The sequence below is a fragment of the Euleptes europaea genome, chromosome 13 (assembly GCF_029931775.1).
Source record: "Euleptes europaea isolate rEulEur1 chromosome 13, rEulEur1.hap1, whole genome shotgun sequence".
Taxonomy (NCBI): Eukaryota; Metazoa; Chordata; class Lepidosauria; order Squamata; family Sphaerodactylidae; genus Euleptes; species Euleptes europaea.
In genome coordinates, this window is record NC_079324.1 from 10,189,256 (window position 1) to 10,217,216 (window position 27,961).

Sequence of the window (27,961 nt, forward strand, 5' to 3'; positions counted from 1 at the left end):
AACTGCAAAATGGATGCAGCTTAAATCAGTACCCCAGAACCGCGTTATGATGTACTGTAAGGTGTGTGTGCTACCAAACATGAACACACATGAAGCTGCCTTATACTGAATCAAACCATTGGTCCATCAAGGTCAATATTGTCTACTCAGACTGGCAGCGGCTCTCCAGGGTCTTAAGCAGAGGTCTTTCACAACACCTGATCCTTTTAAGTGGAGATGATGGGGACTGAACCCGGGAACCTTTTCATGCTGAGCAGACGTTCTGCCACTGAGCCACGGCTCTTCTCCAATGGGTAGCTCCTGCTGCAGTTGCACAATTGCTTTTCTAAAGCAACCACGTCATGGGATGGGTTACAACAGAATCTTCATGGTATTTCATCAGGACTTCAGCCACAAACACACACGCACACAAACACACTCTGATGTGGGACTCATGCTATTTATTTGCTAGGGTGTAGCTCAATATGACAAGGGCTGAAAAATATAACTCTGAAATCAAACAGTCCAATTTTTGTTATAACTGGGGGCTGTTGTTGCTCTAAAGAAAATGCTTGCTTTTCTTTATCTCCAACTCTGATATTTTTGGGTCTGAGCCTATTTCTGTTGAACCAGCTCCAGTGGCTAGACGGATTGCTATTATGCTTTAACACCCTCTGCTAGTTGTGAGCAGGAAGCTGATAATTCAGCAGGCACTTTGAATTTGTCCAAATGAATTTGGATTTTTCTATTTGCATGCTATGGACTGTTTTCTTGCATGATTACACTTGCTGGTGGCTACTCCCCCTTCCCTCAGTTGCAAGCTCAATTTTTTAAAAAGGGGACACAGTAAAATGAAAAAGAATCAGGTCAAGATTTTTGAGCGGAGACTTACTATTTAGTGTCTCTTTGTGCTTTTGGTGACTGCCCATGAACCCAGCTAATCTCGCCATTGGGTCTTCAATCACTTCTCAAATAAATGCCACTGACTGCACAGATACAAAGAGCAGGCAATACAATCTAGCCAATGTCAGTCATTTAAAGGTGCAAAGAGGGGATGAATAGCAAGCAATTTCATTCTTTACTCAAGTCTGCCAATTTAATGACCTTAACAGCCATAACCTCAGGGGGCACTGTCTTTTCTCTAGTAAACAACATGATTTGGTTCTCGAGATGAGCAAAAGCAGCTGTGGTGACCAAATGGCTATTGAGCAGATGCAAGACTGCTCAGCATGGTACTGTGTTAGAGAACAACCTCTCCAGGCAACATTTCAGTGATCCAACAAAGAGCTCGTGTTGCATGTAACAGAGGGGGTTGTACTAGCTGCGAAATGTTCCGCATAACTAATTGTGAGTGCCCTGAATAGCCGGATCTCATCATATCTCAGAAGCTAAGCAGGGCCAGTACTTGGAAGGGAGACCTCCAAGGAAGACTCTGTAGAGGAAGAAAATGGCAAACCACCTCTGCTTAATCACTTGCATTGAAAGCCCATTTCTGGGGTTGCTATAAGTCAGCTGTGACTTGACAGCTCTTTAAACACACACACACAAGCAGTGTCTGCCCTGGATAGTACCAGATAGGAGGCCACCAAGGAAGTCCAGGGTTGCTATGCAGAGGCAGGCAATTGCAAACCACCTCTATTTGTCTCTTGCCTTTGAAAACCCTACAGGGTCGCCATAAGTCAGTTGTGTAGCAAACTCCGCAATGTGTCCTGAGTGCCCCACCCAAATTGCCAGGGAAGCACACACATCTTCTTTTCCTAGGCTAATCCTTTCTGGCAACTCTTCCCAGCGGCTGCCAGGATCTTGGACTGTTCTTATCTGCTTGGAGTAATAATTGTGCTTTATCGTGAAATTAAGCCTTTGGCTTTCTCCTTCTGGCCACCATGAATGCTAACATGTTGTTGTGCAACACCATCTGCCAGGGCCAAGGCCTGAGTTCTTGATGTTTCTGGAATGTTGCCTTGCCTTTGAGAAAAATGTAGCATGACTGTTGTGTGCTAAGTTAAATCAACAGGGGCAACCCAGTAAGATAGTGCAGAGGTTATATGCAGGGTGTGCCCATTTAGTGATGCCCTCACTGTCTCTGGAAAAATGTGGAATTGCTTTGAGAGCTACGAACCAATGAGAGACATTTTAAAATACTTACGAAGCCATAGCTCTGTGGTGGAGCATCTGCTTTGCTTTGAGAAGGTCCCAGATTCCATCCCTGGTGTCTCAGGTGTTGGGAAAGACTTTCTCTTCCTGAGATCCTGGCATGCCTCTTCTAGTTCAAATAGACAAGATGGAGCTAGATGGACCAATGATTTGACTATGTACATACCAGATCAGCATGTAATGTGCTTCTTGTATACCTTAATCCCAAGACTGGACCTTTTCAGATGGGCTTCTGTGGAGACAAAGGCTGAAGGGGGCTGCGAGGCAAAGTTAGTCGGGAGCTGGAAAATCAGATAAGCTAATGAGAGCAAGGTTCCCAGTTGCTGACACCTGTCTGCAAGTAGGGTTGTTAATCTCCAGGTGGGGTCTATAGATCTCCTAGAATTACCACTGATCTCCAGATAGGGTTCCCAGGTCCCCCCTGGCCACCAGTGGGGAATGGGGTGGGTAAGGTTGCCAGGTTGGGAAACTCCTGGAGATTTGGGGTTGAAATCTGGGGAGGACAGGGACCTCAGTGGGGTACAATGTCACAGAGTCCACCCTCCAAAGCATCCATTTTTCTCCAGGGGAACTGAGTTGGTAGTCTGGAGATGAGTTGTAATTCCGGGGGATCCCCAAGTCCCACCTGGAGGCTGGCATCCCTCTCTCCAGACAAGAGCGGCAGTTCCCCTGGAGAAAATGGTTGTTTTGGAGGCTGGATTCAATGCCATTATACACTGCCAAGGCCACACCCCTCCCTAAAACCCACCCTCCACAGGCTCCACCCCCACATCTCCAGGAATTTCAACCCTAGCAAGGCATGTGGGGGGGGGCATTCGTGGCTAGGGTTGCCAGCTCCAGGTTGAGAAATACCTGGAGATTCTGGGGGTACAGCCTGAGGAGGGTGGAGTTTGGGGGAGGAAGGTACTTTAATGGGCTATAATCCCATAGAGACAACCTACCAAAGCAGCCATTTTCTCCAGATGAACTGATCTCTATCCGCTGGAGATCAGTTGTAATAGCAGGAGATCTCCAGCCACCACCTGGAGTTTGGCAACTCTATTTCTGGCAGAAGCCTCCTTCTGCCAATGCATGCAATCCTGGAAGGATTGATCAGCATTCATTGAGACTAGGGTTGCCAACTGCCAGGTAGTAGCAGGAGATCTCCTGCTAATTCAACTGATCTCCAGCCAATAGAGATCAGATCACCTGGAGAAAATGGTCGCTTTGGCAATTGGACTCTATGGCACTGAAGTCCCTCCCCTCCCCAAACCCCGCCCTCCTCAGGCTCCGCCCCAAAAATCTCCCACCGGTGGCAAAGAGGGATCTGGCAACCCTAATTGGGACTGAGGGTGGAGGCTGACTTGCTAGCAGCCCCCAGTGATGGCAAGAGGCTCTGATTGAAACTGCCACCCAGAATGAGCTCCTCTCTCTGGGTGGGGCAGGATTTCTCCTCCCCCCCCCCCGCTTGATAACCCTGCAGTGTTGGCACGTGCTTGCCACAAGGACAAAACAGCACTGGTCACAGCAGGGTAAGGGTTTTTGAATGAAGATGGAGAAGGAGGAATGTTCTGATTTTTCTTTGGAGAAATATTCCTTTTGTCCAAGGAGACTGGGACGGAAAGAGAACGCGCTGGCTTCCTCTGCGGCTGGCTCCCCCTCCTGTGACAGCCATTGTGTGGCTGTGCACAACATGCGGCTTAAAACTGCAAAGGTGTCCAAAAGCTCAAAAATGTTGGGGCCCCCTGATGTACACGTTCATTGAGCTTGGGGCCCTCTGGAAGAAGAAAGAGAACATTAAAGGAAGAGCAAGAGAATGAAATATATATTTTTCAGATGAGGTATCTGATGAAGCTTTCACTCATGGAAGCTTATACCCTGGAAAATGCTGTTGGTCTTTAAGGTGCTTCTGAGCTCGAGAGTCGTTCCCCTCCTACAGACTAACCTGGCTGCCCACCTGATACCTTTTCAGACTTCCCCTCTTGTTCCCCTTGCATAGCTTTAATGCCCACTTCTTAAACGGCTTCTAGAGTTCAGGCCACAATGGGATGCGGTGTGACCACATGATTGTCCACCCCACTTCAGCCATTTGTTTCCACTAAAAACGTTTGAGACGTACAATGTTTGAGAGAGTGGGGAGGGATTCCTATTTATACTGGGGCTATTCCTGTCAGTGGTTTTCACGTAATGAAACATGCTGCTTCTGGCATTGACACTTTTACTCATAACTGCAGCTAATGAGAGTTGGCCCTGGATGCCTGGCTTTGTGGGATCTGTTAATTGGGTGGGGGTGGAAAGTTCCTTTCTGGCAACCTCCTCCGGAAATGTTGAGACACCTTCTGGCAGTGAAACCCAAGGAATGTGTTGCGGTAGACTTCTCCGTTTGTTTCCATATTTAGAAATATTGTGGGATGAGTGAAATTCTGACTTCCTGGAAGGAAAGAACAGTACACCTTTGCAGGAGTTTGTCCCAAGACTTTTTATATAAATGCATATGAACATAGATCCAAACTATAGGAGACATATACCTGGGTATTATTATTATTTTTAGAGTGGGGTTACATTAGCACAAAAAACCAACAGGTAGGTGTCGAGGAGGTTTCATACGGTGTCAGGAATTTTGAGATTGGGCTAGTGTGTTCTAGGAACAGCAGTATCCTATGTTCAGATAAGAATGATTTCTTCACAAATAACTCCCTCCTCTTCCATGTAGGCATTTGTAGCATTGGGGTGGTTGGGAGTTAGGGCTGCCAACTCCAGGTTGGAAAATTTCTAGAGATTTGGGAGTAGAACCTGGGGAGGGCAGTGTTTGGGGAGGGGAGGGACCTAGGCAGGGAGCAATGCCATAGAGTCCACCCTCCAAAGCAGCCATTTTTCCTCGGGGGAGCCATCTCCCTAGTCTAGAGATCAGACATAATTCCAGGAGATTGCCAGGCCTCACCTGGAGGTTGACAACCCTATTTGGAGTCCCTGAGTGATCAAACAGGCCTGGTTTGGGCTTGACAGGACCTCTGTCAGGGTTGGGTCTGAGGAATGCCCCATGGAGATCAAGACTTTGGCAGATCCTGCAGATCCTGGGCTCTCTGGCTCCCAGGACCCATCGGAAGATTGCCTCCAGCTATGGCTGCTGGGCAAGAAACCCAAATGGCCCATGGACAGGAATTGGAGACAGAGACTGTGGCTGCTGAGGACCCCAATAAGGTAGGGTTGCCAACCTTCAAGTGGTGGCTGGAGATCTTCCGCTATTACAACTGATCTCCAGTTGACAGTGATCAGTTCCCCTGGAGGAAATGGCTGGTTTGGAAGATGGGCTCTATGGCGTTATACCCCATTGAAGTCCCTCCCCTCCCCAAACCCCACCCTTCCGAGGTTCCACCCCCAAAATCTCCAGGTATTTCCAAACCTGGAGCTGGCAGCCCTACCAATAAGGGGAACCATGTATTTGCACTGATTCCACTATCACCTCAGAACCACAGGAGTGGAGGAGATGGAAAGTGTGGGCAGAAGCTCAGCTTGAACTGTGAAGCACCCACCTGACCGCCTGGAGCCTGCCTGTGAGGCCTCAGAAGAGGCTTTGCAGGATGCTGGACAGGCTCCATCCGTACGTGCTTGCAGGCTTACAGCCGTCGGTACTAGTTCCTATAAATAACTTCAGTCCAGCTCTGAGACTGTCTGCTGACCTGCCCATTGCTTTTCCCTTTTCAGCCTAACCAGCTTCATCATTGCTTAGATTCTGGGGTCTCATCCAAGCTGGTGGCATCCCCTCCCCACCTGGTAAGCCGTGCAAGGCTCATTTGGCAGGGGAGGGTGATGCTTGCTCAAGCTGGTTTTGCACTCATGGGAATATATGGGCTGAACCGCTTCCGTGTGGAAGTAGGAGGTCATGTGATCGAATCCTCAGTTGTGGAGATAACAATATTTCCTACGCATAGAAAACAAGCATCTTGGGGAGAAGACTAAGCTGGGACATTTGTTCCTGGCACCCAATTTTCCCAAACGCAGGGAGGCCGTTTCTTCCTGGAAATTGCTCTTTGGCTATATGAACCATTAACTGCCCCCTGAAGTGGAACAAGCCTAAATGGCCCATTTGGAGTGGCTGTTACACCCTCCTGTCAAAGTCATTGCTAAGGATCTCGTAAAGATGGGACAGGGCGAGATGTGCATTTGGTGTAAACACAAGGAGTGTCAGATGAAGAACGGGAGGGGATTCTTCCTCACTCCTTTCACCACTTTTCACTTGTTGGCGGGGGCAAGAAGAGCAGCATCCTTGAGGCAAATGGTCTCTGTCCTCCAGCAGTCCTGTGTGGGGCTCTGTCACTTCCAGAAACATGGCAGCAATGTAGGCAATTAAGTACATCAACATGTGTGTTGTGTGGATGTGTGTGTTGCCAGGCTGGCAAATGCCAGGAGATCTGGGGGTGGTGCCTTAGGAGGGTGGGATTTAGGGAGGGGAGGGGCCGCAACATGGCATAATTTCATAGAATTCACCCTCCAAAAGCAGCCATTTTCTCCAGGGGAACTAATCTCTATAGATAGGGTTGCCATACTCTAGGTGGTGGTTGGAGATCTCCCGGTATTACAACTTTTCTCCAGGCGACAGAGATCAGTTAACCTGGAGAAAATGGCTACTTTGAAGGGTGGACCCTATGGTATACCCCATTGCAATCTCTCCCCTCTCCAACTCCTGCCCTCCTCAGGCTCCACCTTAAGATGTCCAAGTATTTCCCAACTGGGAGCTGGCAACCCTATCAATACAGTTGTCCAGGAGATCTCCTGGTCCCACCTGGAGGTTGGCAACCTAGTTTGGCCCTGTGTTGGAGTTTGGGGAGAGGAGGGTATTTTGATCGCATGAGGGAGCTGTAGGTGAGTCCTGAGGAGGAAAGGGAAAGAGAAGACCTGCGGGTCCCAGTGCAGAGAACAGAGTAAACCTGAGAAGGAGTCTGGAAAGAGATCTCCAACCCCATCAAGCACCCCAGGAACACCATCGCCATCACAGTCAGCCAGACAATCTGCAGCGGAGAGCTTGCAACAGACTTGCGGAAGGCCTTAGAGAGACATTTAAAGACACTTATCACTCCTTTGGTTCCAACTTTTAAGTTGTGTCATCAAAGTTTTGGTTTTGTACATGTGTGTCCTGCTTTGATTCCCCATCCTTCTTTGTTGAATTAAACCCTACTTCTGTTTTAAGTTTTACTAGTCTATGGTTATAGGTTATTGGTAGGGTTGTCAGCTCCAGTTTGGGAAATACCTGGAGATTTTAGGGGTGGGGCTTGAGGAGGGCGGGGTTTGGGGAGGGGAGGTATTTCAGTGGGGTATAATCCCATAGTGCCCACCTTCCAAAGCAGCCATTTTATCCAGATAAACTGATCTTCGTCACCTGGAGATCAGTTGTAACCCCAGGAGATCTCCAGCCACCATCTGGATGTTGGCAACCCTAGTTATTGGTGGTCTGGGAAGGTTTTTTTGAAATAACATTTTTCTCCCTTTTTGCCTGCTTGCTGTCCCCCTTGCTAGGAAGTAGAGGCTGGGGTGGGGGTTGGGGGCTGGAGACATGGCTGCTTTCTTTTGAATCACCATCTCCTCCATTAACCAATGCAGGTCCTGTCTTTTATTCCCTCAACTGGGGTTGGTGGGAGAATCTGGGGTTACATATGTGGTTGTAAGAATGTGAAGTATGTGAACAGTCCCAATGTCACGGTGAGGACTTATGTGATAATTTTATGTAGCACCCACCCCCAGTAGTCTGGAAAATATGTGTGATTACGTGTGAAGGAAATGCATCACTGTTCATGTTTATAGGTATGTAGTAATGCATATTACTACATTTTTATCTCACCCTTCCAGGACCTTGAGACATCTTACGCAATTCTTTTTCTCTCCACATAGTTGTGGTTGTGCGTGTGCATCTGTAACTTTGGCCTTTTAGGCGTGGGTTGTTTCCATTGCCGTCAAGCCTCAATTACTTTGGGGCTTTGTTTTCATTATGCATTTATTTTCCAACCTATAGAAATCGCCTCGCTCTGCCCTCACATTTCCCCCACATTTTGTGGACGCTGCTTTACCCCGAGTTTAATGTCTGCCTCGATCCCAAATCAAAAGCTGGTTCTGTGCATACTTCTCAATTCGCGTTTTTCTCCCCATGCCCATTCTCGCTTCACCCTCCCACTTATCTTTCCCCTCATCCAACCCCTCCCCTCCAAGCTGGAATACTGTGAGGCTGCTTATTTGGTCAGTTTCACAGCGAGTGTTGGTCAGTTTCAAACCTCAGTCAGATCCAAGGGAGTGGGGCTGATTTGCTGCCCTCCCTGTGCAGAGTGGTTTGAGATTTTGACTGCAAATATTGTGCATGGAGAAAGCAGCATATCCAACGGAAACAACCCATGCATAAAAGGCCTATATGCGTCTGATGGAGGAAGATGTTTTTCCTCATTTTTGCTCTTTGCCCTCCACTATGCATGCCTCACTCAATGTGTCTATGGTGATGGGGTGAAGCAAAGGCTGGAGCGGAGAGCTCCCTCCTCCCTCCTTCGTCCTCACTGTCTACCCAATAAAAAAAATTATCACCCCCACTGGCAACGTTCAAATTCTCTGCCTCGCTGGTGCTGTAGAATTGATATAAAGCGACATCCTGACCCCATCAAAAATCCGAGGGAATTCTGGCTTCAGTAAGGTCCATATTTCATCCATAAAGACATCAACTGCTCAAGAGGTCTTAATTCCATCTTGCCAGGGATGGCTGGGGGTGGGGGGGAGGAGAGAAATATGAGTCTGAATTCCTCTAGCGGCATCCTATTAATCCTCAATAATAAATAAAACTTGCACAAGCCTAACAATGAAGGTTCATCCTACCATCCTTCTCTTGATTCAGCAATGTAGAAAAAAAATGATTGGACACTGAGCCAAGTAACAGGGAAGTATTTTGTCAGGACTATAATTTGTGGTATTTATTACAAGTTAAGTAGGGACTGGAATCAATATTCATCTGGCACTATCCCTTAAAAAACACAATGTTTTTGTATTTGTGTGGAGGCTGTTGTTGAGTTATGGCTAGTAAGAAATGCTAGGATCATTCAGAAGCAAACTTGTACGGCTTTGTTTAAACCCAGTAAATAAATGACCCCATTGCTAACGTTGGGTGGTGGCTAGGTGTTGTGTTTTCATTGTTGAAGTTTAGAAGTGTGTCCTATTAGGGACACTGTAGTGTGTTGCTTGGCAGACTAGGCCTTTCTATACTGAAGGGAAAGGCAGAGTTAGGGTTGCCAACCTCCAGATGGCAGCTGGAGACCTCCCAGGATTACAACTGATCTCCAGACAACAGAGATCTGTTCCCCTAGAGAATGTGGCTGTTTGGAGGGTCGACTCTATGGCATTGTACCCTGCTGAGGTCCCTCCCCTCCCCAAACCCCACCTTCTGCAGGCTCCACCCCCAAAATCTCCAGGTCTTTCCCAAGCGGGAGTGGCAACCCTAAGCAGAATGGAAGAGCGAGGAAGAAAGACGGAGGAGAAAGTAGAGAAAGAAGGAAAGAAGAGTAACACCTGACTCTAAGAGCCCTGCCTTTTGTTTTCTCCTTGTCTGCATTAAGCTGCAAAACTTGGGTTGCCAACCTCCCAGAATTACAACTGATCTCCAGGCTACAGAGATTAGTTCCCCTGGATAAAATGACAGCTTCAGAGGGTGGACTTTATAGTATTCCATAGAGTCCTCCCACCGTAGGCTGCACTCCCCAAATCTCCAGGAATTTGCCAGGCTGTAGTTGGCAACCTTAGTTGCTCCTTATCAGAAGGGTTCTAGAACCCTTGGAAGTGATTGAATGACAGGTTCCAAAGGTTGTGGTTTGATCTCAGGTTGTGCTAGGGCTGCCAACCTCCAGGTGGTGGCTGGAGATCTCCCACTATTACAGCTAATCTCCAGGCAACAGAAATCATTTCCCCTGGAGAAAATGGCCACTTTGGCAGTTGGACTCTATGGCATTGAAGTTCCAAATCCCTCTCCAAATCCCGCCCTCCTCAGTTTCCGCCCCCAAAATCACCAGGTATTTCCCAACCTGGCACTGGCAACACTAGGTTCTGCCATGATTCCCGGGTTTGCCATCTGTTCCACTCAGCGAAACTAAACAGGCTTCATAGCTCAGGGCGAAACAAGACTCTTCTGATGAGGGAATAATGTGACTGTGTTCGTTAGTGAACAAATAGTGCGATCCTAAGAAGAATTAACACCGCTGACTTCAATAGACTCAGAACGGCATAATTCTTCTTGGGACCGCACTGCAAATCTTGGAATGCAGATTGAATTGAGAGACTAATGAAATGCAAACTGCTCTGCGGCAGGCTTTCCAAGAAGGCAGTCTGGAAGAGAGGCCCCAAAGGAGTTTCATTTGTTCACGTTTTGCGAGCCCGTCTCCAAATGCTTTCGGGGCGAAAGCCTTGTAAATGTGTCTTTTAAATATCAGAAATTAAATAGCACATCGCTTTATGGCAGCGCTTATTACGCTTTTATGGCCGTGGCAAGACTGCAGGCGAGCATTTGGGGTCTCTTAAATTTGCTCTAGTCAGTTACGCAGCTCACAAGAGAAACACCCGGGATGGCTTTTCGTCTTGCTGCCTGCACAGCCTTGCTGCAGTTGGGTACGACTCCAGCAGTGTCTTCCTAAGCAGAGTCACACCCTTCTCTAAGCCCACTGACTTCAATGGATTTAGAAGGGGGTGACTCCGCTTAGGATGGCAATGTCAGCCACCTTTTCTTCCTGTTGAGCACCTAAACGGTAATCATTCCAGAGAAGTACCCGTATTACTCTGTTGCGTCCAAAAGAAAAGGGAGTCTTGTGGCATCTAAAACACTAACGATGTTTTGTTCCATTTTATTTTCTTCCAATATTTTAGTATGGAATAAGTCTTTAAGATGCTCCCAGACTCCTTTTTGTTTCCACCTAAGCTGTAAACCAGTTCAGTTCAGTTTTTATTGCATATGGCCGATGGCCTTTACAAAAAAAACAAAAAACAAAAAACACCACAAAACGGGATGACAATCGTTAATAAAAGTTATGTTTTAGTAAAAAATTAAAAGCTCTATGTGTATGTTTCTCTAACCCTCCAGATCTTATCAAAATACAGCACATAAAACATTATTAAATAGGTAACCTTCAGAATTATCTTGGGCTCATGCTCAGTAAAACGTTAAGGGGGGGCTGATCTATGCAGCATGAGAAAAACAGGGCTGCCTGCCGCCTTGTGTCTGAGGCCAACATCTTGGCCATTTCCTGCCCCAACTGCTAGTGAGGAGGGAGAAGTTGACACAGGGATGCCCCAGGATTCTCACAACACGTGGTTCTTTCTGTCCAAGTCTAATCAAGACCGTCTACAACCCCATCGGGTCTTTCTTCATGGAATTGTTGGTTTCCTGCCTCACCGTTCCTAGGTTTGCCAACCTCCAGGTACTAGCTGGAGATCTCCTGCTATTACAGCTGATCTCCAGCCGATAGAGATCAGTTCCCCTGGAGAAAATGGCCGCTTTGGCAATTGGACTCTATGGCATTGAAGTCCCTCCCCTCCCCAAACCCCACCTTCCTCAGGCTACTGTCAAAATACAGGGGAAATTACTAAAAACATATAATTTAAAAGTTATAAAACACTATCACTCTTTTTAAAAATGGCTAAGTTAGGGTTGCCAACCTCCAGATGGTGGCTGGAGAGCTCTTGGGATTATAACTGATCTCCAGGCAACAGCGATCAGTTCCCCTTGAAAAATGGCGGCTTTGGAAGGTGGACTCTATGGCATTATACCCCATTGAACTCCCTTCTTTCCCCAAGCCGCACCCTTCTCAGGCACTCCCCCCCCCCCAAATCTCCAGGTATTTCCCAAACTGGAACTGGCAACCCTAACTGAGCCATAATGGAAACAGAAAATATGCACGTGAGACAGAGTGAATGTGGATGGCCCTCAACAGCAGGTCCTTACTGCTGTTAGCATTGGAAGTTTATAGAAATATAAAATAATCATAGTTAGTAGGTTTGCCAACCTCCAGGTGGTGGCTAGAGATCTGCTGGGATTACAACTGATCTCTAGGCAACAGAGATCAGTTCCCCTGGAGAAAATGGGTGCATTGGAGGGTGGACTCTATGGCATTATACCCCATTGAAGTCCCTCCCCAAACCCCACCCTCCTCAGGCTCCACCCCCAAAATCTCCAGCTGTTTCCCAACCCGGACCTGGCAACCCTAGGCTAAACAGCCTCCCTATATACGAGAAGTAGCTCTCCTCTCCGAGAAGGCATTTAGAAGGCCATGGAGCAATCTTCTTTCTCTTCTTGTCTCACCAACTGGCCCTTCTATTCTGACCCACCATGTTGAGTGGGTGTATATGGAAAGAGATAGTCCTTCAGGTATGTGGGTCCCAAACCACAGCTGTAAAGGCTAAAAAGACACCTTGAATTGAACCTGGAAGTAAATAGACAGCCAGGGAGGCTGATGTAAAACATGTAGTACATGGGTACGCCACACAACTCCAGGATACAAAGAGATGACCCCCTTCTTATCTTGTGGAAGCTTCTGAGCTGTCTTCAAGGGAAGAGCCAACATAAATCGCAGTATACAAGCATGGCATCAATTAGTGTGGTGGTGAGGTCAGTTCAAACTTAGAACAGCCCAAAAAGGTGCTCTTAGCAGCTATTCCTATCTGCTTTTCAAAGAATTAGACAAGGAAAAGAGAATAAAACTGCTGCTATCATACTGCCCTTGTCCAAATCTATGGTGAGACCACACTTGGAATGCTGTGTACAGTTCTGGTCACCACACCTAAAAAAGGATATTGCAGAGCTTGAGAAGGTGCAGAAAAGAGCAATCAAAATGATCAGGGGACTAGAGCAACGGCCCTATGAGGAGCGGTTAAAACGCTTAGGGCTGTTTAGCTTGGAAAGAAGGCTGTTAAAGGGAGACGTGACAGAGGTCGATAAAATTATGCATGGTATAGAGAGAGTGGACAGGGAGAAGCTTTACTCCCTCTCATAATACTAGAACATGGGATCATCTGCTGAAGCTGGGGGGTGAGAGATTCAAAACAGATAAAAGGAAGTATTTCTTCACACAGAGTGTAGTTAAATTGTGGAACTCCCTGCCTCAGGATGTGGTGATGGCTGCCAACTTGGAAGGCTTTAAAAGGGGAGTGGACATGTTCATGGAGGATAGGGGTATTCATGGCTACTAGTAAAAATGGATACTAGACATGATGCATACCTATTCTCTCTGGTATCGGATGAGCATGCCTATTATATTAGGTGCTGTGGAACACAGGCAGGATGCTGTTGCAGTCGTCTTGTTTGTGGGCTTCCTAGAGGCACCTGGTTGGCCACTGTGTGAACAGACTGCTGGACTTGATGGACCTTGGTCTGATCCAGCATGGCCTTTCTTATGTTCTTATGAATAAATTGGTTCATGGGCTTCTCTGCCTTTTCCAGCTAATATGATTGGGAGATCTGGCCCTGCCACCCTGGGTAGATCCACCCCTTCCAAAACAACAGCATTTCAACTAGCACCCCTTCCATCTTGTCTGTGTTGCATTTAAGTTTATTCATTCTCATCGACCACAGTTTCCAGGCCCTGTTCCAGGACTGCAACAGCTGGAGGCCATTAAGGAAATGTGGACCTGGGTGTCATCAGCATGCTGTTCATAGCCAACCCTGAAGCTGTGGATGACCTCATTTAGTGGCTTCCCGACAATACTGATCCTTGGGGTATCCAAGGTCCCAAGGAAGTGGCTGAACTTCCCAAATGGTGTGTTCCTATTAGGACAGACTGAAAACATGGGAGAGATGGCCCCATTAACCCAGCCAAGCCCGGCTTTCTCAGTGCTCGAGAAGGATGACATATGCAGCTATGTCAAAAGCCAATGGAAGCTCTAACACAGGGGTGTCAAACTCAATTGTGATGAGGGCTGGATATGACATAAATGTCCCTTGGTTGGGCCGGGGCATGCCTCGCCATCCCAGACCGAGAGTGGGGGAGTGGGGTGGCTGCCTCAGCTGGCTTGCAGGCCGGATAAGAGCCGTCAAGGGACTGGATCCAGCCCACGGGCCTTATGTTTGACACCCCTAGTCTAACAGAATCAGCAGGGGGGGCATTTCCACATAGAGGGTTTTGTTTGCCAGCCTCCAGGTACTAGCTGGAGATCTCCCACTATTAAAATTGTTCTTTAGCCGATAGAGATCAGTTCTCCTGGAGAAAATGTCTGCTTTGGCAATTGGACTCTATGGCATTGAAGTCCCTCCCCTCCCCAAACTCTGCCCTCCTCAGGCTCTGCCCCAAAAACCTCCTGTCAGTGGCAAAGAGGGACCTGGCAACCCTATTGTATATGCACAGGTTATGTTATCTTCACCCACTCACTGAAGGTCCTTATGCTGTGGTGGGAGCTGCTCCTAAAGCAACATTTTAAAAAATCTGCTCAGCCAATCAGATCTCCAGAGACCAATCAGAAGCTCTGCTGGGCAAAAGCCCCATCTGTCCCCACCTACATTCTACAAACTTGCAGCAGGCACCAGAAAAGGGTCCTAGTAGGCATCATGGCACCCGTGGGCACCACATTGGGGACCCCTGTTCTAGGTGCTGCACATTAATAAAACCAAGTGGGTCTCCCCTCATAGGCTCAGGAGCATCTGGAATCATCAAGTGGCGAACTTTTATTTTAAAAATATGTTTATGCCCTGTGCTCAGCATTATTCAGGCAGCTTCCATCGTTAATGCTGACACATATGTCAATAATAACAACCAAATGAAACAATAAAGCAATAAAATGAAACACATTATTTTTTGTTAGGAAGAATTAGGAAGAAATTTCTAACAGAGCGGTTCCTCAGTGGAACAGGCTTCCTCGGGAGGTGGTAAGCTCTCCTTCCCTGGAGGTTTTTAAGAAGAGTTTAGATGGCCATCTGTCAGCAATGCTGATTCTGTGACCTTAGGCAGATGATGAGAGGGAGGGCATCTTGGCCATCTTCTGGTCACTAGGGGTGTGGAGGGGGGAGGTAGTTGTGAATTTCCTGCATTGTGCAGGGGGTTGGACTTGATGGCCCTGGTGGTCCCTTCCAACTCTATGATTCTATGATTCTATTCTATAACACAAACACAACAGCAGCATCTTTTAAAAAATCTTAAAAAAGGAAGGAATCAATAGAGCAAGTGAGCAGGCAATTGGAAAGGGCAAAGATCTTAAAACATATGGGAGAAAAGCTTAATAAGTTAACCAGCTTGAGATCAACTGGATGGTTTTGGGTAAGAGTTCTACTCAGGGGAAGCACAATTAAAAAGGCCTCATCTCTAGAATCTACCACCCACCTTTAGATAGAGACCAGGACTTCTGACAAAGGGAGCTTTGACTCTTGAAAACTTATACCCTGAAAATCTTCTCAGTCTCTAAGGTGCTACTGGACTCGAATCTGGACCAGGGCTTCTGTGGATGACCTGAATTACATACCTACTTTATTCGCAGTCATAGACCATCATGTATCCTACAAAGTGATGACCTGAATTGTCAGGCACGGTCACAAAGGAGCTGGTGGTATGTGTGAATACTCCCACCCTGGTATGAATTTCATGTGCTGGAAAAAGAATATTAACTGCGTATCATTTCAACCTAAGGGTTTGAAGGTTCTGGTTATAAGGTTAGAACACACACCAGTTAGAACACATTTGACATTTTGCAATGGTGTTTTTTGCCAGTGTTGCCTGGATGCATCATGAGTTGTAAATATTCCAGGGCAGCTGGAAGTCGTCATGCAGCATCATTCCGATCTCGCTTGGGATACCCAAAAGCCCTTTAAAAATGGACCTGCGCTCTCTTTCTCTTTCTCTCCCTTTCCCTCCCATCCATGTCGGATTTATTGAGCGGCATCAGAGGAGTAAGAATCTTCTATTCACAGGGAGTGGATCCAGCCACCCGCTCAAGGTCATTATGAACCTATCCAACCTGACTTACATCTCTTCTTAGAAGAAGGAAACCAGCCGATACATCTCCAAAGCCAGGATTTAGATTAGAAAAATGCATTTTTTTCCTTTTAGGAATTGAGTTGTGTACTGAAATCACCCTTTTGGGACTCTAATAACAGCAGCCATAGAGAGGGTACCCAGTCATCTTACTTAAAGGTCCTAATAAAACAGTCACTAAAAGCGTGCTGCATTCTTTTCTTTTTAACTTTTTTTTTCCAGACACCATAAACCTGTCAGATTTATCTCCACAGATGGAGCTGAACTTTTTATGCCCATCTAAGAGAGAAGATGCTTCCATAAGCCCGGAGCGTTCTCTACCAAATAGACTCCAGTCTTTTCATGTCCACGAGGATACGCCTTTTATGAGCCCCATTGTGGGGCGATAAATTTCTTACAAAATTGTTCATAAATGCTTCAACAAGGGGGGGGAATGCAGCATTTTATTACTTTTGAAAGAATTGCTCTTTTTCCTTATAATGAACATCAGCAAAGCGTGTTACAGTTTGATTTGCAGAAGAATCATGAAAGAGCAGCAGAAAGTGTTCTGATGGTGTTCTGCTTGGAATAGCCCCATCCAGTTGAAGGTGGAGCCAGCCACAAATTTACAGGAAGTGAGGTCAAACATAACTCTAATAGTAATTCTTCAACAGTTCATGAAGAAGTTGTGTTTAATACGATGCCTTTTATAATTAACAAATTGTTTAATATTTTCTTGTCTACACCTTCAGTCGTGCAGTGAAGACCCTTGCGATGTGCTGAAGCAACTTTTTAAAAATCTTCACAGCCAGTGAGGTCTCCAGTGGCCAATCAGAAGCCTTGCTGGACAAAAGCCCCACCTGGCTCAGACCACTTCGTGGGCACTAGGAAAGGGGGTGGGCACCATGGCGCCCATGGACACCATGTTGGGGATGCCTGAGGCAGCATCCGAACAGAGCTAGTAGCTAATGTTCATACCAGGCCATGAAGAAAACAGCCTGTCTTTTTCCTTCTCTCTCCTCCTGAGATTTTAGCCTTTTTATCGGAGATCCCAAGAAGGAAACTGGAACCCGAAACTGTCCTGCCAGAACCCGAGACTGGGAGATCCTAATCCAGACCCTTGATGGATGACTTAACTTCTCTCTTGGAAGTGACACTTGTGGCTTTGCTCTTGACGAATGTGCGCTCGTGCAGATTTTGACCACAATTCTGTGCTCCTGGCTTAATGTTTAGCACTTATACAACAGTTTATGTAATGGGGGTGGGTGGGGAAGGAGCCATCGTTGGCTGTTCTGTTTCCTTGATGTCATCTTCCTGTTTGTTTGGGGCCTTTGCGGCCAGCAAGCCTTAAGCAGAACCACATGTGAGACCGTCTGCCATGCTGACCTCTGGGATTCTTGGACTTGGGCTGATGAGAGAAGGCAGACAGAGTTCCCACTCGCACGATAGCTCGACATCATTGCTTTGATAAGCTGGCGCAAGAGGCACGATCAGTTTGAACTGGTCAAATGTGAGCGTGCTTAATTTTATTCTTGTTTGGGTTTCCTAAAGCAAGTCCAACCGCTCCGCCCCCCGCCAAAACACACACACCAAAGAGTTGCGCCAACTATTTAGTAAGTAAACTTATAAAAAAGTTCCAAAGACAAGGAAACTGGAAAACAGCAATGATGCAAAAGGGAAATAACACCGAATCCTCATATCTAAAAGCCAAGGACTGCCCACTCCCCCACCCCACCCCACCCCACCCTGTGGATCAAAACATCTTCACAATGGGACTACATTGGTTCTTGTAGGTATCCGGGCTGTGTGACCGTGGTCTTGTTATTTTCTTTCCTGACGTTTCGCCAGCAGCTGTGGCAGGCATCTTCAGAGGAGGAACACTGAAGGACAGTGTCTCTCAGTGTCAAGTGTGTAGGAAGAGTAATATATAGTCAGAAAGGGGTTGGGTTTGAGCTCCTCTGAAGATGCCTGCCACAGCTGCTGGCGAAACGTCAGGAAAGAAAATGCCAAGACCACGGTCACACAGCCCGGATAACCTACAAGAACCAATGAACTCTGACCGTGAAAGCCTTCGACAATGGGACTACAGTTTAGGGGTTTTGCAAACCCAGAGGAACCTGTAGGTTTGCAGAGGGGAAATGATTTTTTAAATGGTAGTAAAAAAAACCCCGCACACACACACAAAGATGAGTGATACAGACACAGAATTATCCACCACCTCCAAGTTTGGGTAACATGTTGGGTTGCCATACCAACCTGTGGAGAAATACATTTTTGTTTGGAGGTTTGAACTGAGCAAAACCTTCACCTGGTGTTTTAAAAAGTTTTTCTCTTGGCTGAGGACAGGCAGGAGGGGGGAAATCAATCCAATTGCTTTCCAACCTCACCTCGGCCACCCTTTTAGAAATGCTAATGTGTGTGTCTGAAGCGCCATCAAGTCGCTTCTGACTTATGGCGACCCTATGCATTAATGTCCTCCAAAACGTCCTATCGTTGACAGCCTTGCTCAGGTCTTGCAGACTGAGGGCCGCAGCCAGGAGGAAGCGGGGAGGGGCAGTCATTTGGCAAGGGGCTACTTCCCTAGCGGTGCAAGAGGGAGACACAAAGCCAAGGCCAAGTGGCGGTGGCAGTTGAACAGAGAGAGCGGGAAAGCTCCTCCAGGTGTTGGGAAAACTTGGTGGGAAAGGGCCTGCAGGTCCGAGCAAGACTGTTCTGCCACACAACCCAGCGCAAAGGAGGAGGAAGTTCTGAGAAGGATGGGGAAGGAGCCAGAGGCAGAGAGCGGAAAACAAAGAGGAGCTGACCTGACGCTAGAGAGAACCAGGGGACAGCGAGAGAAAACGGAGCTGGAGCCAGAAGGGGAAACAGGGAGGCAGTGGAGCGAAGGGACCAGACCCGGGAAGGGACCCAGGCCATGGGGGAATGGGATTTTCCTTCTCCCAAAGGGAAATCCTCTTGTTCATATCAAAGCAAGGAATCGGTCTTGGTCCCTGAATCGCCACCAATCTGAAAAGCTCTGCGCGATGTCTAGTGCACATGCAGAGCTTCTGCACATGAACCTTCCCCATTCCCTTTGTTGGAGCTCAAGGCCATTCACATTGAATGCATGGAATTTTCCTTCCGCTAAAGTGAATGGGGCAGCCATGTCAGATCTATGTGTGCAGTGATTGTAACAATTAGCCGCAGTTCACAGTCGGAGTTCTGGGAGTACCGCCAGGGCTTTTCCAGCAAGGGTGGATCTCATCTTGAGCTGTCAAAGGAAGGAAACAACCGGGCCAAAAGTTATTTCCCCAATTTAGAACCATCTTCTGCAACTTTTTTCTTTTTCTTCAGAAAATTTGTTGGATCCTTACCCCCAGGAAACTAGGCTGCAAACTTTTTGTAAGAACTTGAAAACTGTGACTGAAATCTTCCTCTTTGTCTAGTCATGGGCCAGCAGAATAAAACGTACATTAGCAGAGTGGTTGTAACAACACACACACAATCCCCTATTAAAATGTATTTGTGTCACTGAATCAATACTGTACCTCGGTAGAATTTGACAGCTGCACTTAATCTGGCAGCCATCCAAGGTTCTGGCAACTGTCCGAGGTTCAAGGTCTGCAAGAAGAAAGGAGGTATGCCATTCCTATCTTCCCAGGATTTGTCAGGGATGCTCTAGGCTGATCCTGCATTGAGCAGGGGGTTGGACTAGATGGCCTGTATGGCCCCTTCCAGCTCTGTGATTCTGTCATTCTGTACTGATTGAGTATCGCTTATCTGGACATCCAATATCCGGACAGACCCGAAAACCAGACTTTTTGAGCCGGCATGCATGCATTATTCACTAGCCCTCATCAGCAAGCCAATGTGCTTTCTGATTGTTCAACGTACACAAAATTTCAGTAAGGCTTTTGATAAGGTTCCACATAGTATTCTTGTTGACAAACTGGGAAAATGTGGTCTAGATCCTATTACTGTTAGGTGGATCTGTAACTGGTTGACAGATCGCACCCAAAGAGTGCTTGTTAATGGTTCCTCATCCACTTGGAGAGAAGTGACTAGTGGAGTGCCTCAGGGATCTGTCCTGGGCCCTGTGTTGTTCAACATCTTTATAAATGATTTGGATGAAGGAATAGAGGGGATGCTTATTAAATTTGCAGATGATACTAAATTGGGAGGGGCAGCAAATATGGTAGAAGAAAGAGCCAGGATACAGGATGATTTTGACAGGCTGGAGAATTGGGCTAAAACTAATAAAATGCCCTACAACAAAGATGAATGTAAAGTTCTGCATTTGGGTAGGAAAAATCAAATGCATAATTATAGGATGGGGAAGACTTGTCTGAGCAGTAGTGTGTGCGAAAAGGATCTTGGGGTAGACCAAACACAACATGAGTCAGCAGTGTGATGCAGTAGCTAAAAAGGCAAATGTGATCTTGGGCTGTATCAACAGAAGTATAGTGTCCAGATCACGCAAAGTGATGGTATCTCTTTACTCTGGTTAGACCTCACCTAGAATACTGTGTTCAGTTTTGGGTACCACAATTTAAGAAAGATGTAGAGAAGCTGGAACATATCCAGAGGAGGGCAACAAAGATGGTAGGGTCTGGAAACCAAGTCCTATGAGGAAAGGTTGAAGGAGCTGGGTATGTTAAGCCTGAAGAGGAGAAGACTGAGAGGTGATATGATAACCATCTTCAAGTACTTGAAGGGCTTTCATATAGAGGATGGTGCCGAGTTGTTTTCTGTTGCCCCAGAAGGTCGGACCAGAACCAATGGGTTGAAATTAAATCAAAAAAGTTTCCATCTAGACATTAGGAAGAATTTTATAACAGAGCAGTTCCTCAGTGGAACAGGCTTCCTTGGGAGGTGGTAAGCTCTCCTTCCCTGGAGGTTTTTAAGAAGAGGTTAGATGACCATCTGTCAGCAATGCTGATTCTATTACCTTAAGGAGATTATGAGAGGGAGGGCATCTTGGCCATCTTCTGGGCATGTAGGGGTCACTGGGGGTGTGGGGGGAGGGGAGGTAGTTGTGGATTTCCTGCATTGTGCAGGGAGTTGGACTAGGTGACCCTGGTGGTCCCTTCCAACTCCATGATTCTATTAAAATTATTTAAAATATTGTGTAAAATTACATTCAGGCTATGTGTATAAAATGCATATAAAACATAAATGAATTTCTTGTTTAGACTTGGGTCCCATTTCCAAGATATCTCATTATGTATATGCAAATATTCCAAAATACGGAAAGGTCCAGAATACGGACCACTTCTGGTCCCAAGCAGTGCAGATAAGAGATACTCAACTTGTATATTGAAGGTCATCATAGAAGGGGTAATTCAGCAGCACCTGTCGAGCCGTTTCAATTCCCCCAGTAATAAAAGTGGCGCACCGTGGTGTCTCCCTTCTAATAAGGTGGATGGAAGAACATTGAGATGGCCAGAGTGAAACCTATCCTGTGTTTGGGAATCAGTAAATCAGCTAAACAGTTTGACAACACCTGTTTCTTGTTCCTAAAGTGATGGTTGTTGGTTTTTTGTCCTTAAAGGAGCTATGTGAAGATCCCCACTTGTTCGTCAATGGCATCAGCTCCCACGACTTGCTCCAAGGGAAGCTGGGAAACTGCTGGTTCGTGGCGGCTTGTTCCTGTTTGGCTCTCCGGGACAGTCTCTGGCAAAAGGTACCTTGCTACCGAGCCACCCTCCCGCGCCTCAGCGATTAAAATTCAAGGACAGTAAAGTGCTAGAGACATTTTTGCGTTCAGTGAGTAATAAAGGCATCTTGTGGCCTCATGTGCCCAGACCACCCATCTCCCCTTCGTCTGGAGAGGGGAACAAAGAAGGTCTTCACCAATGACTTTACAAGCCATTTTAAAGGGTGCCATTCCCAATGTGCAAACAGAAAACCACAGTGAGTCTTCTGGCACCTTAAAGACTATCCCATTTACTGTGGGTGAAGATAAATTGGACTTGTTGCTGGAGGGTTTTGTGTTGCAAGAAGCTGTTCCATCTACGCTTCTGCCATGTGTCCCTTTGGGACGTGCAGAAATCCAGGTTTCCCCCCTTTCTTTCTGTTTTTCCGTTTCCCTGAGGTGGCCTTAGAGAGGAGCAGTCTCCCCAGGATCTGTTCCATTACTTTTCCACGACGGTTTCGATTATGCTCCAGTTCTCTTCAACCAATGAAGGATAATTTCAGGAAGCTAAAAAGTGACTCCATGCAAGATTTTTTTTTTAGCCCTTTTGAGATTCATAAATATATTTTTAAATCATGTGAGCCGCTTCTTTCAGAAGAAATAAAATGTTTTATTTGCTTTCGTTGCCTTTCCACAGAAATGTGCTAGCACCCTAGTGTAACATAAAAAGAAACCCTTTCAAAATGAATGGCTTATGTGCCAAATATATATGTACCCCTGGGCTGGTTTGGAGGGGTTTGTATTATTTCTTTGTTCTTTATGTTCCAGAAGAATGCAACTGCACTTTACTGAAACTTGAAAACAAAACAGATAACACAGGAACGCCCGTAAAACTAGCTGGAAAACATTATTTTAGCACACAAATTGTTAGTTTTGAAAGGGGTTATATTTAGAGTTGCCAACTCTGAGTTGGGAAATTCGTGAAGATTTGGGGCTGAAGCCCGAGCACGGGAAGGGTGGGGTTTCAGTAGAGGAGGGTCCTCAGTGTGGCACAATACCATAGAGTCCTCCCTCCAAAGTAGCCATTTTCTCCAGGGGAACTGGAGATCAGTTGTAATTCCAGGAGATCTCCAGGCCTCACCTGGAAAATCTCCAGGCCTCACCATATTATTTTTGCTGACTATGTGTGCATTCCTTGGTTTGCCATCTCTGGGTTGTGAATACCTGGAGATTGTGGCAGAGAAGCCTTGTGAGGTGGGGTTTGGGGAGGGAGCTCAGCAGGGACTAATGCCCTAGAATCCACTGTCCAAAGCCACGTTTTCTCCAAAGGTACTGATCTCTGTTACCTGGAGATCAGTTCTAATTACAGGAGATCTGCAGGCCTCACCTGGAAGTTGGCAACTCTTAGGCTTGCCCTCTTCGCCACCGGTGGGAGGTTTTTGGAGCAGAGCCTGAGGAAGGCAGGGTTTGGGGAGGGGCGGGACTTCAATGCCATAGAATCCAATGGCCAAAGCAGTCATTTTCTCCAGGGGAACTGATCTCTATCAGCTGGAGATCAGTTGTAATAGCAGGAGATCTCCAGCTAGTAAATCCCTATGCTGTAATGAAGACACTCAATAATAAGGAACAGCACGTGGCTAGAGTTAGATTAATCATTCCTGTCTGTACTGTATGTTGACTGAATTATAGAATTCATTCTTTGCAATTTGAGCCACATGCTGTTCCTTATTATTGAGTACCTGGAGGTTGGCAACCCTCGCAACTCTAGCAATTTAGAAATACAGCTCCCTACAAACCCCAGATTCCCACATGATGAGTTGTGCTCTGGGAATAGGGAACCTCTAAATCCTACGAGAAATACAGGAGAGGTGGATTCTGTAGGCTTCCCTAGGTAGCGTATCTGGCGGCAGCAATCTGCTTTCTCCGTAAAATAATCCTCTTGAGAGCGAATGCCTGGCCCAAAGTCACCAAGGCTACTTCCACACAGAGATGATTCACCTTATAGCTTTTGGAATAAAATGATCAAATTGACTCAGGGTTTTTTTTCCATGGCACCGGTTTCTGTCCTGAGCCAGCGTGGTACCGGTTTATATCTTTTTTTCACGGGACCCCGGCTTTTCTAATCAGTATGTCCTGCCGTTCTGTTTCCGTTTGCACCAGGTAATTCCCAAGGCGAAGGAACAGGAATGGGATCCAAGGAGGCCGGAGAACTACGTGGGAATATTTCACTTCAATTTCTGGTGTTTGGGGCAGTGGATTGATGTTGTCGTTGACGATCGACTGCCGACCGTCAACGGTGAGCTGGTCTTCTGCCATTCCAAGGAACGCAACGAATTCTGGAGCGCGCTTCTGGAGAAAGCATATGCCAAGTATGCGATTGCCTTCAACACTGCATAATTTCAGTTCGTTCGTCATGAGGGAAATTACACTCTTATTTTAAACACTGCTGATTCAGGGTGAGAGGCAGCATGGTGTAGTGGTTAAGAGCAATGGTCTGTAGCGGTGGATTCTAATCTGGAGAACCGGGTTTGATTCCCCACTCTTCCACTTGAGCGGCAGACTCTAATTTGATGAACCGGGTTGGTTTTGTCAAGAAATGCAAGTCATTGCATATCAGGAACTGAAAGGTCAGGAACACATTGCATCCTGGGAGACTGCCTTGCGCTGGTTTTGAACAGGTGTCCTTAACCATAAGCTGATGCAAGAAGATGAAATGGGTGCAATGACTAAGCAAGATGACACAGCAGAATGCTGATTGGTTCCTAAAGACTGGGAAATGTATATATGTCTTTTACTATGTAACTGTGTGTGGGGAGATTTGGTGGAGTGTCAAGAGTGTATGAGATAGCTGTAATCTATGCACTATAAATAAACTAACACTGGCTTTTTTTGTAGCTTGGTAGTTCTGGATTGTTTCCTGGGGACTCAACTAATCCGCTAGCTCCTCGCGACAGGTTTCCCCACTCCTCCACATGAAGCCAGTTGGGTGACCTTGGGCTAGTCACAGCTCTCTTAGAGCTCTCTCAGCCCCACTGACCTCACAGGGGGTCTGTTGTGGGGAGGGGAAGGGAAGGTGATTGTAAGCCTGTTTGAGACTCCCTTAAGTAATAGAGAAAGTCGGCATATAAAAAAACCAACTCTTCTTCTTCTCTCTAGAGGAGAGTTTTACGTATACCTGGGGCCACCTAAAAGACACATAAGTGGGTTCCAGATCAGATCAAATCAAGCCTGCATTCTCCATAGAAGCTAGAACGACTAAACAGAGTAGGGTTGCCGGGTACCCCCTGGCAACCAGTGGAGGTGGGGGTGGGGACTTACCTGCAGCAGGAGAAAGGACTAGGGCCACTGTCACTGGCAGCTCAGCGACATCACTTTTGGCATGCACCAGAAGTGACGTCATCTCGTCACCGGCACTGCAGGGACACTCTGGTATTTGGGTTGAAACAAATTTTACCATAGACTTTTACCCAAATACCAGAGTGTCACAACATCACTGGTGATGCAGTGATATCGCTTTTGGCACACAACAAAAGTGACATTGACTTTGCTGTTTGTGAAATATTTTAGGTGTGCCTGGTGACCTTGATGGTGCTGTAGGGCAGGAGGTAGGTAGAAGACCTCCTTACTTGTAGGTCCTTCCTTGAGATCACCATTTCCTACATAGCTGCCAACTTAACTTCCAATTTTCTTTACTTTCATGTATAAATGCTTGAGGGTAGGGAGGAGTGAGCCCTCTGGTTGACCCTTCAGTGTGCGCAGACACATCCTGCATTTCTTTTGTGCCCTTTCCAGGCTGGCTGGGTGTTACGAAGCCTTGGATGGTGGCAACACTGCAGAAGCCATTGTGGATTTCACAGGAGCAGTAGCAGAGTCCATCGACATGACCAAGGGGAAATATGCCCGAGACATTTCTGAGCAGATGAGGCTCTTTGAGGAGCTGCTGAAAGTCCAGAAAAGGGAAGGATTGATCAGCTGTTACATCACGGTAGGCGTGAAGATGCATCTGTGGCAGGGCTGCTTTGGGCAGGATTACAGAGAAAAACAACCACAAAAGAGGGGGGGAACCAAATGGAACTCAACCAGAGTACTGATTCCAAACCGAAGAGGTTGAGCTGAAAAATGCTGAAATTACAAATATATAAATTTTAATAAGGTGCACATTCAAGTTCAAAACATAAGGCCTCTAACATAGGCAAGACTTTCACATTCAGTGTATACAGACATGAACACCTGCAATGTACAATCTTACATTGACCAAAGTAGGATCCAAAAAAGGACCAGATGATTTTCGGCCTAAGAAGGCCTTCCTCAGTGGTCAGTAATATAGTTCTAATTTAGCACCCATCCTTCTAGTATAGTGAAGCTCTCTGTAAGTTTATTGATTTCTTATATACTAGAACGTGGCTTCCATGTCTCACCTTCTGTTCCATGCCGGGCTCTTAAGGATGTGTATACATCAAGCAGTGTAATAGGTCAAGGTCACTCTGACCTTGGATCCTTTGGATCCTACTTTGGTCAATGTAAGATTGTACATCGCAGGTGTTCATGTTTGTATACATTGAATGTGAAAGTCTTGCCTATGCTAGAGGCCTTATGTTTTGAACTTGAATGTGCACCTTATTAAAATTTATATATTTGTAATTTTAGCATTTTTCAGCTCAGCCTCTTCAGGATTACAGAGAGCCAGCGTGAGCCCCAGACAAAGAGTTGCTGGAAGCCCCATCACTACCACCCAGTAGACCCAGTCTGAACATCTTATGAAAACACTTGACTTACCTGGTCCATGGGCCCCTCAGAGCTACCAGGGCCTGCAGAATGTTTCCTTCTTCTCTTCCCCATTCTGCAGGGTAGGATTGCCAGGTCCCTCTTCAGCACCGGCGGGAGGTTTTTGGGGCAGAACCTGAGGAGGGCAGGGTTTGGGGAAGGACTTCAAGGTCATAGAGTTCAATTGCCAAAGTGGCCATTTTCTCCAGGTGAACTGATCTCTATCAGCTGGAGATCAGTTATAGCAGGAGCTCTCCAGCTAGTACTTGGAGGTTGACAACCCTACTGCAGGGTGAAGTTAAGTAAGGGGTAATATTAAGGGTAATATTAGCCCAATATTACACACATAGAACTGGGAGAAGGATCACTCCTGCTAGTCCCACCTAAGTATTCAGCTTTGAATAGGAACAGATTCTACATGCATTCCAATCCATGAGATTGAAGACCCAGGAAAAACAGTGTCCCCAGTCCGACAGATTTGTTTGTTTGTTTATGTCATATATTTTAAAATCCCACCCTTCCTCCAAGGCGCATGAGGCACTGTGCTTTGTGCTCCCCTCGTCCTTTTTGTTCCCACAACAACCTTGTGAGGTAGGTTCAGCTGAGACAGAGAGTGACTGGCTCAAGGTCATCCAACAAGTTGCATGGCTGAGCAAGTTGAATCTGAGCTTCCCAGATCCTAGACTGACACTCTGACCATGACACTATGCAGGACTGAAGTGCATGAGTGGGGCTGATGGATGTGATCCCCACTCCCTGTGCATCATTTCACTGAGCCAGTGGGTTTTTGGTTTTTTTTTACTCTGCATTCATCAGAATGCCGGGGTCCTAAGGGAAAGTAATAAGGATGTTACAATAACAGCCCATTCCTGAGCTGAGGCGTACGGGGACGGCGGGGAAGAGGTTCAGCGGCGCCTCTTCCTAAGCCGATTCCCGTACGCCGTTAAATTTTTAAAAAGCAGTTTTGCTGCTTTTTTTTTTTTGTTTAACTGGGGCCTTTCGCCCCATAGGGAGAAGCGAGGCTGCGCTTGCTAAAAAGCAGGTGCAGCACCGCCATTCCTGGTGCCGGTGGAAGTGTCCGAAAGGGGATAGGGAGCCCCAGCCCACCCCCCTGTGCTGGCGTGGCCTCTCCATGCCGTTGCCGGTGCCACAGAGAGGCCGCCCCAGCGGAGGGGGGAGGCGCGGTCCAGCGGCGGTCAGCTGCCGCCGGTACTGGCCTCGCCGCCGGCGTAAATCACACAATTACACGCATTTACGCCGGCGGCCAGATCACACCGCCTCCAAAGACCTTTCAGCCCCATTCTCTGGAATGGGCTGTAAGGAGATTTGGAAATGATGGACAACCTTCCCTTCTCTGCAATTCAGTGTCATGGAAGGTGAGCTCCAGGACCTAAAGTCAGCTTCCATGGGGCCACAATGAGGACAAAACGACCTGTCTGGTATCCCTGTCAACCATCCCAGCATCCTCAGCAACATGACTGGGCTCCATAACACCAAACAAATCAACATGAACATGGTTCCCTTA

General features: G+C 46.8%; 1 protein-coding gene across 1 annotated transcript in view; it reads left to right on the forward strand.

Moving 5' to 3' along the window:
- The window catches only part of CAPN6 (calpain 6), an 84,058-nt gene that overhangs the window by 10,961 nt on the left and 45,136 nt on the right, over positions 1–27,961 (forward strand). The window contains exons 2-4 of the mRNA XM_056859423.1: positions 21,589–21,720; positions 23,833–24,041; positions 25,465–25,657. Coding sequence (XP_056715401.1) covers positions 21,589–21,720; positions 23,833–24,041; positions 25,465–25,657 — 534 coding nt within the window. The remainder of the gene's footprint in view (positions 1–21,588; positions 21,721–23,832; positions 24,042–25,464; positions 25,658–27,961) is intronic.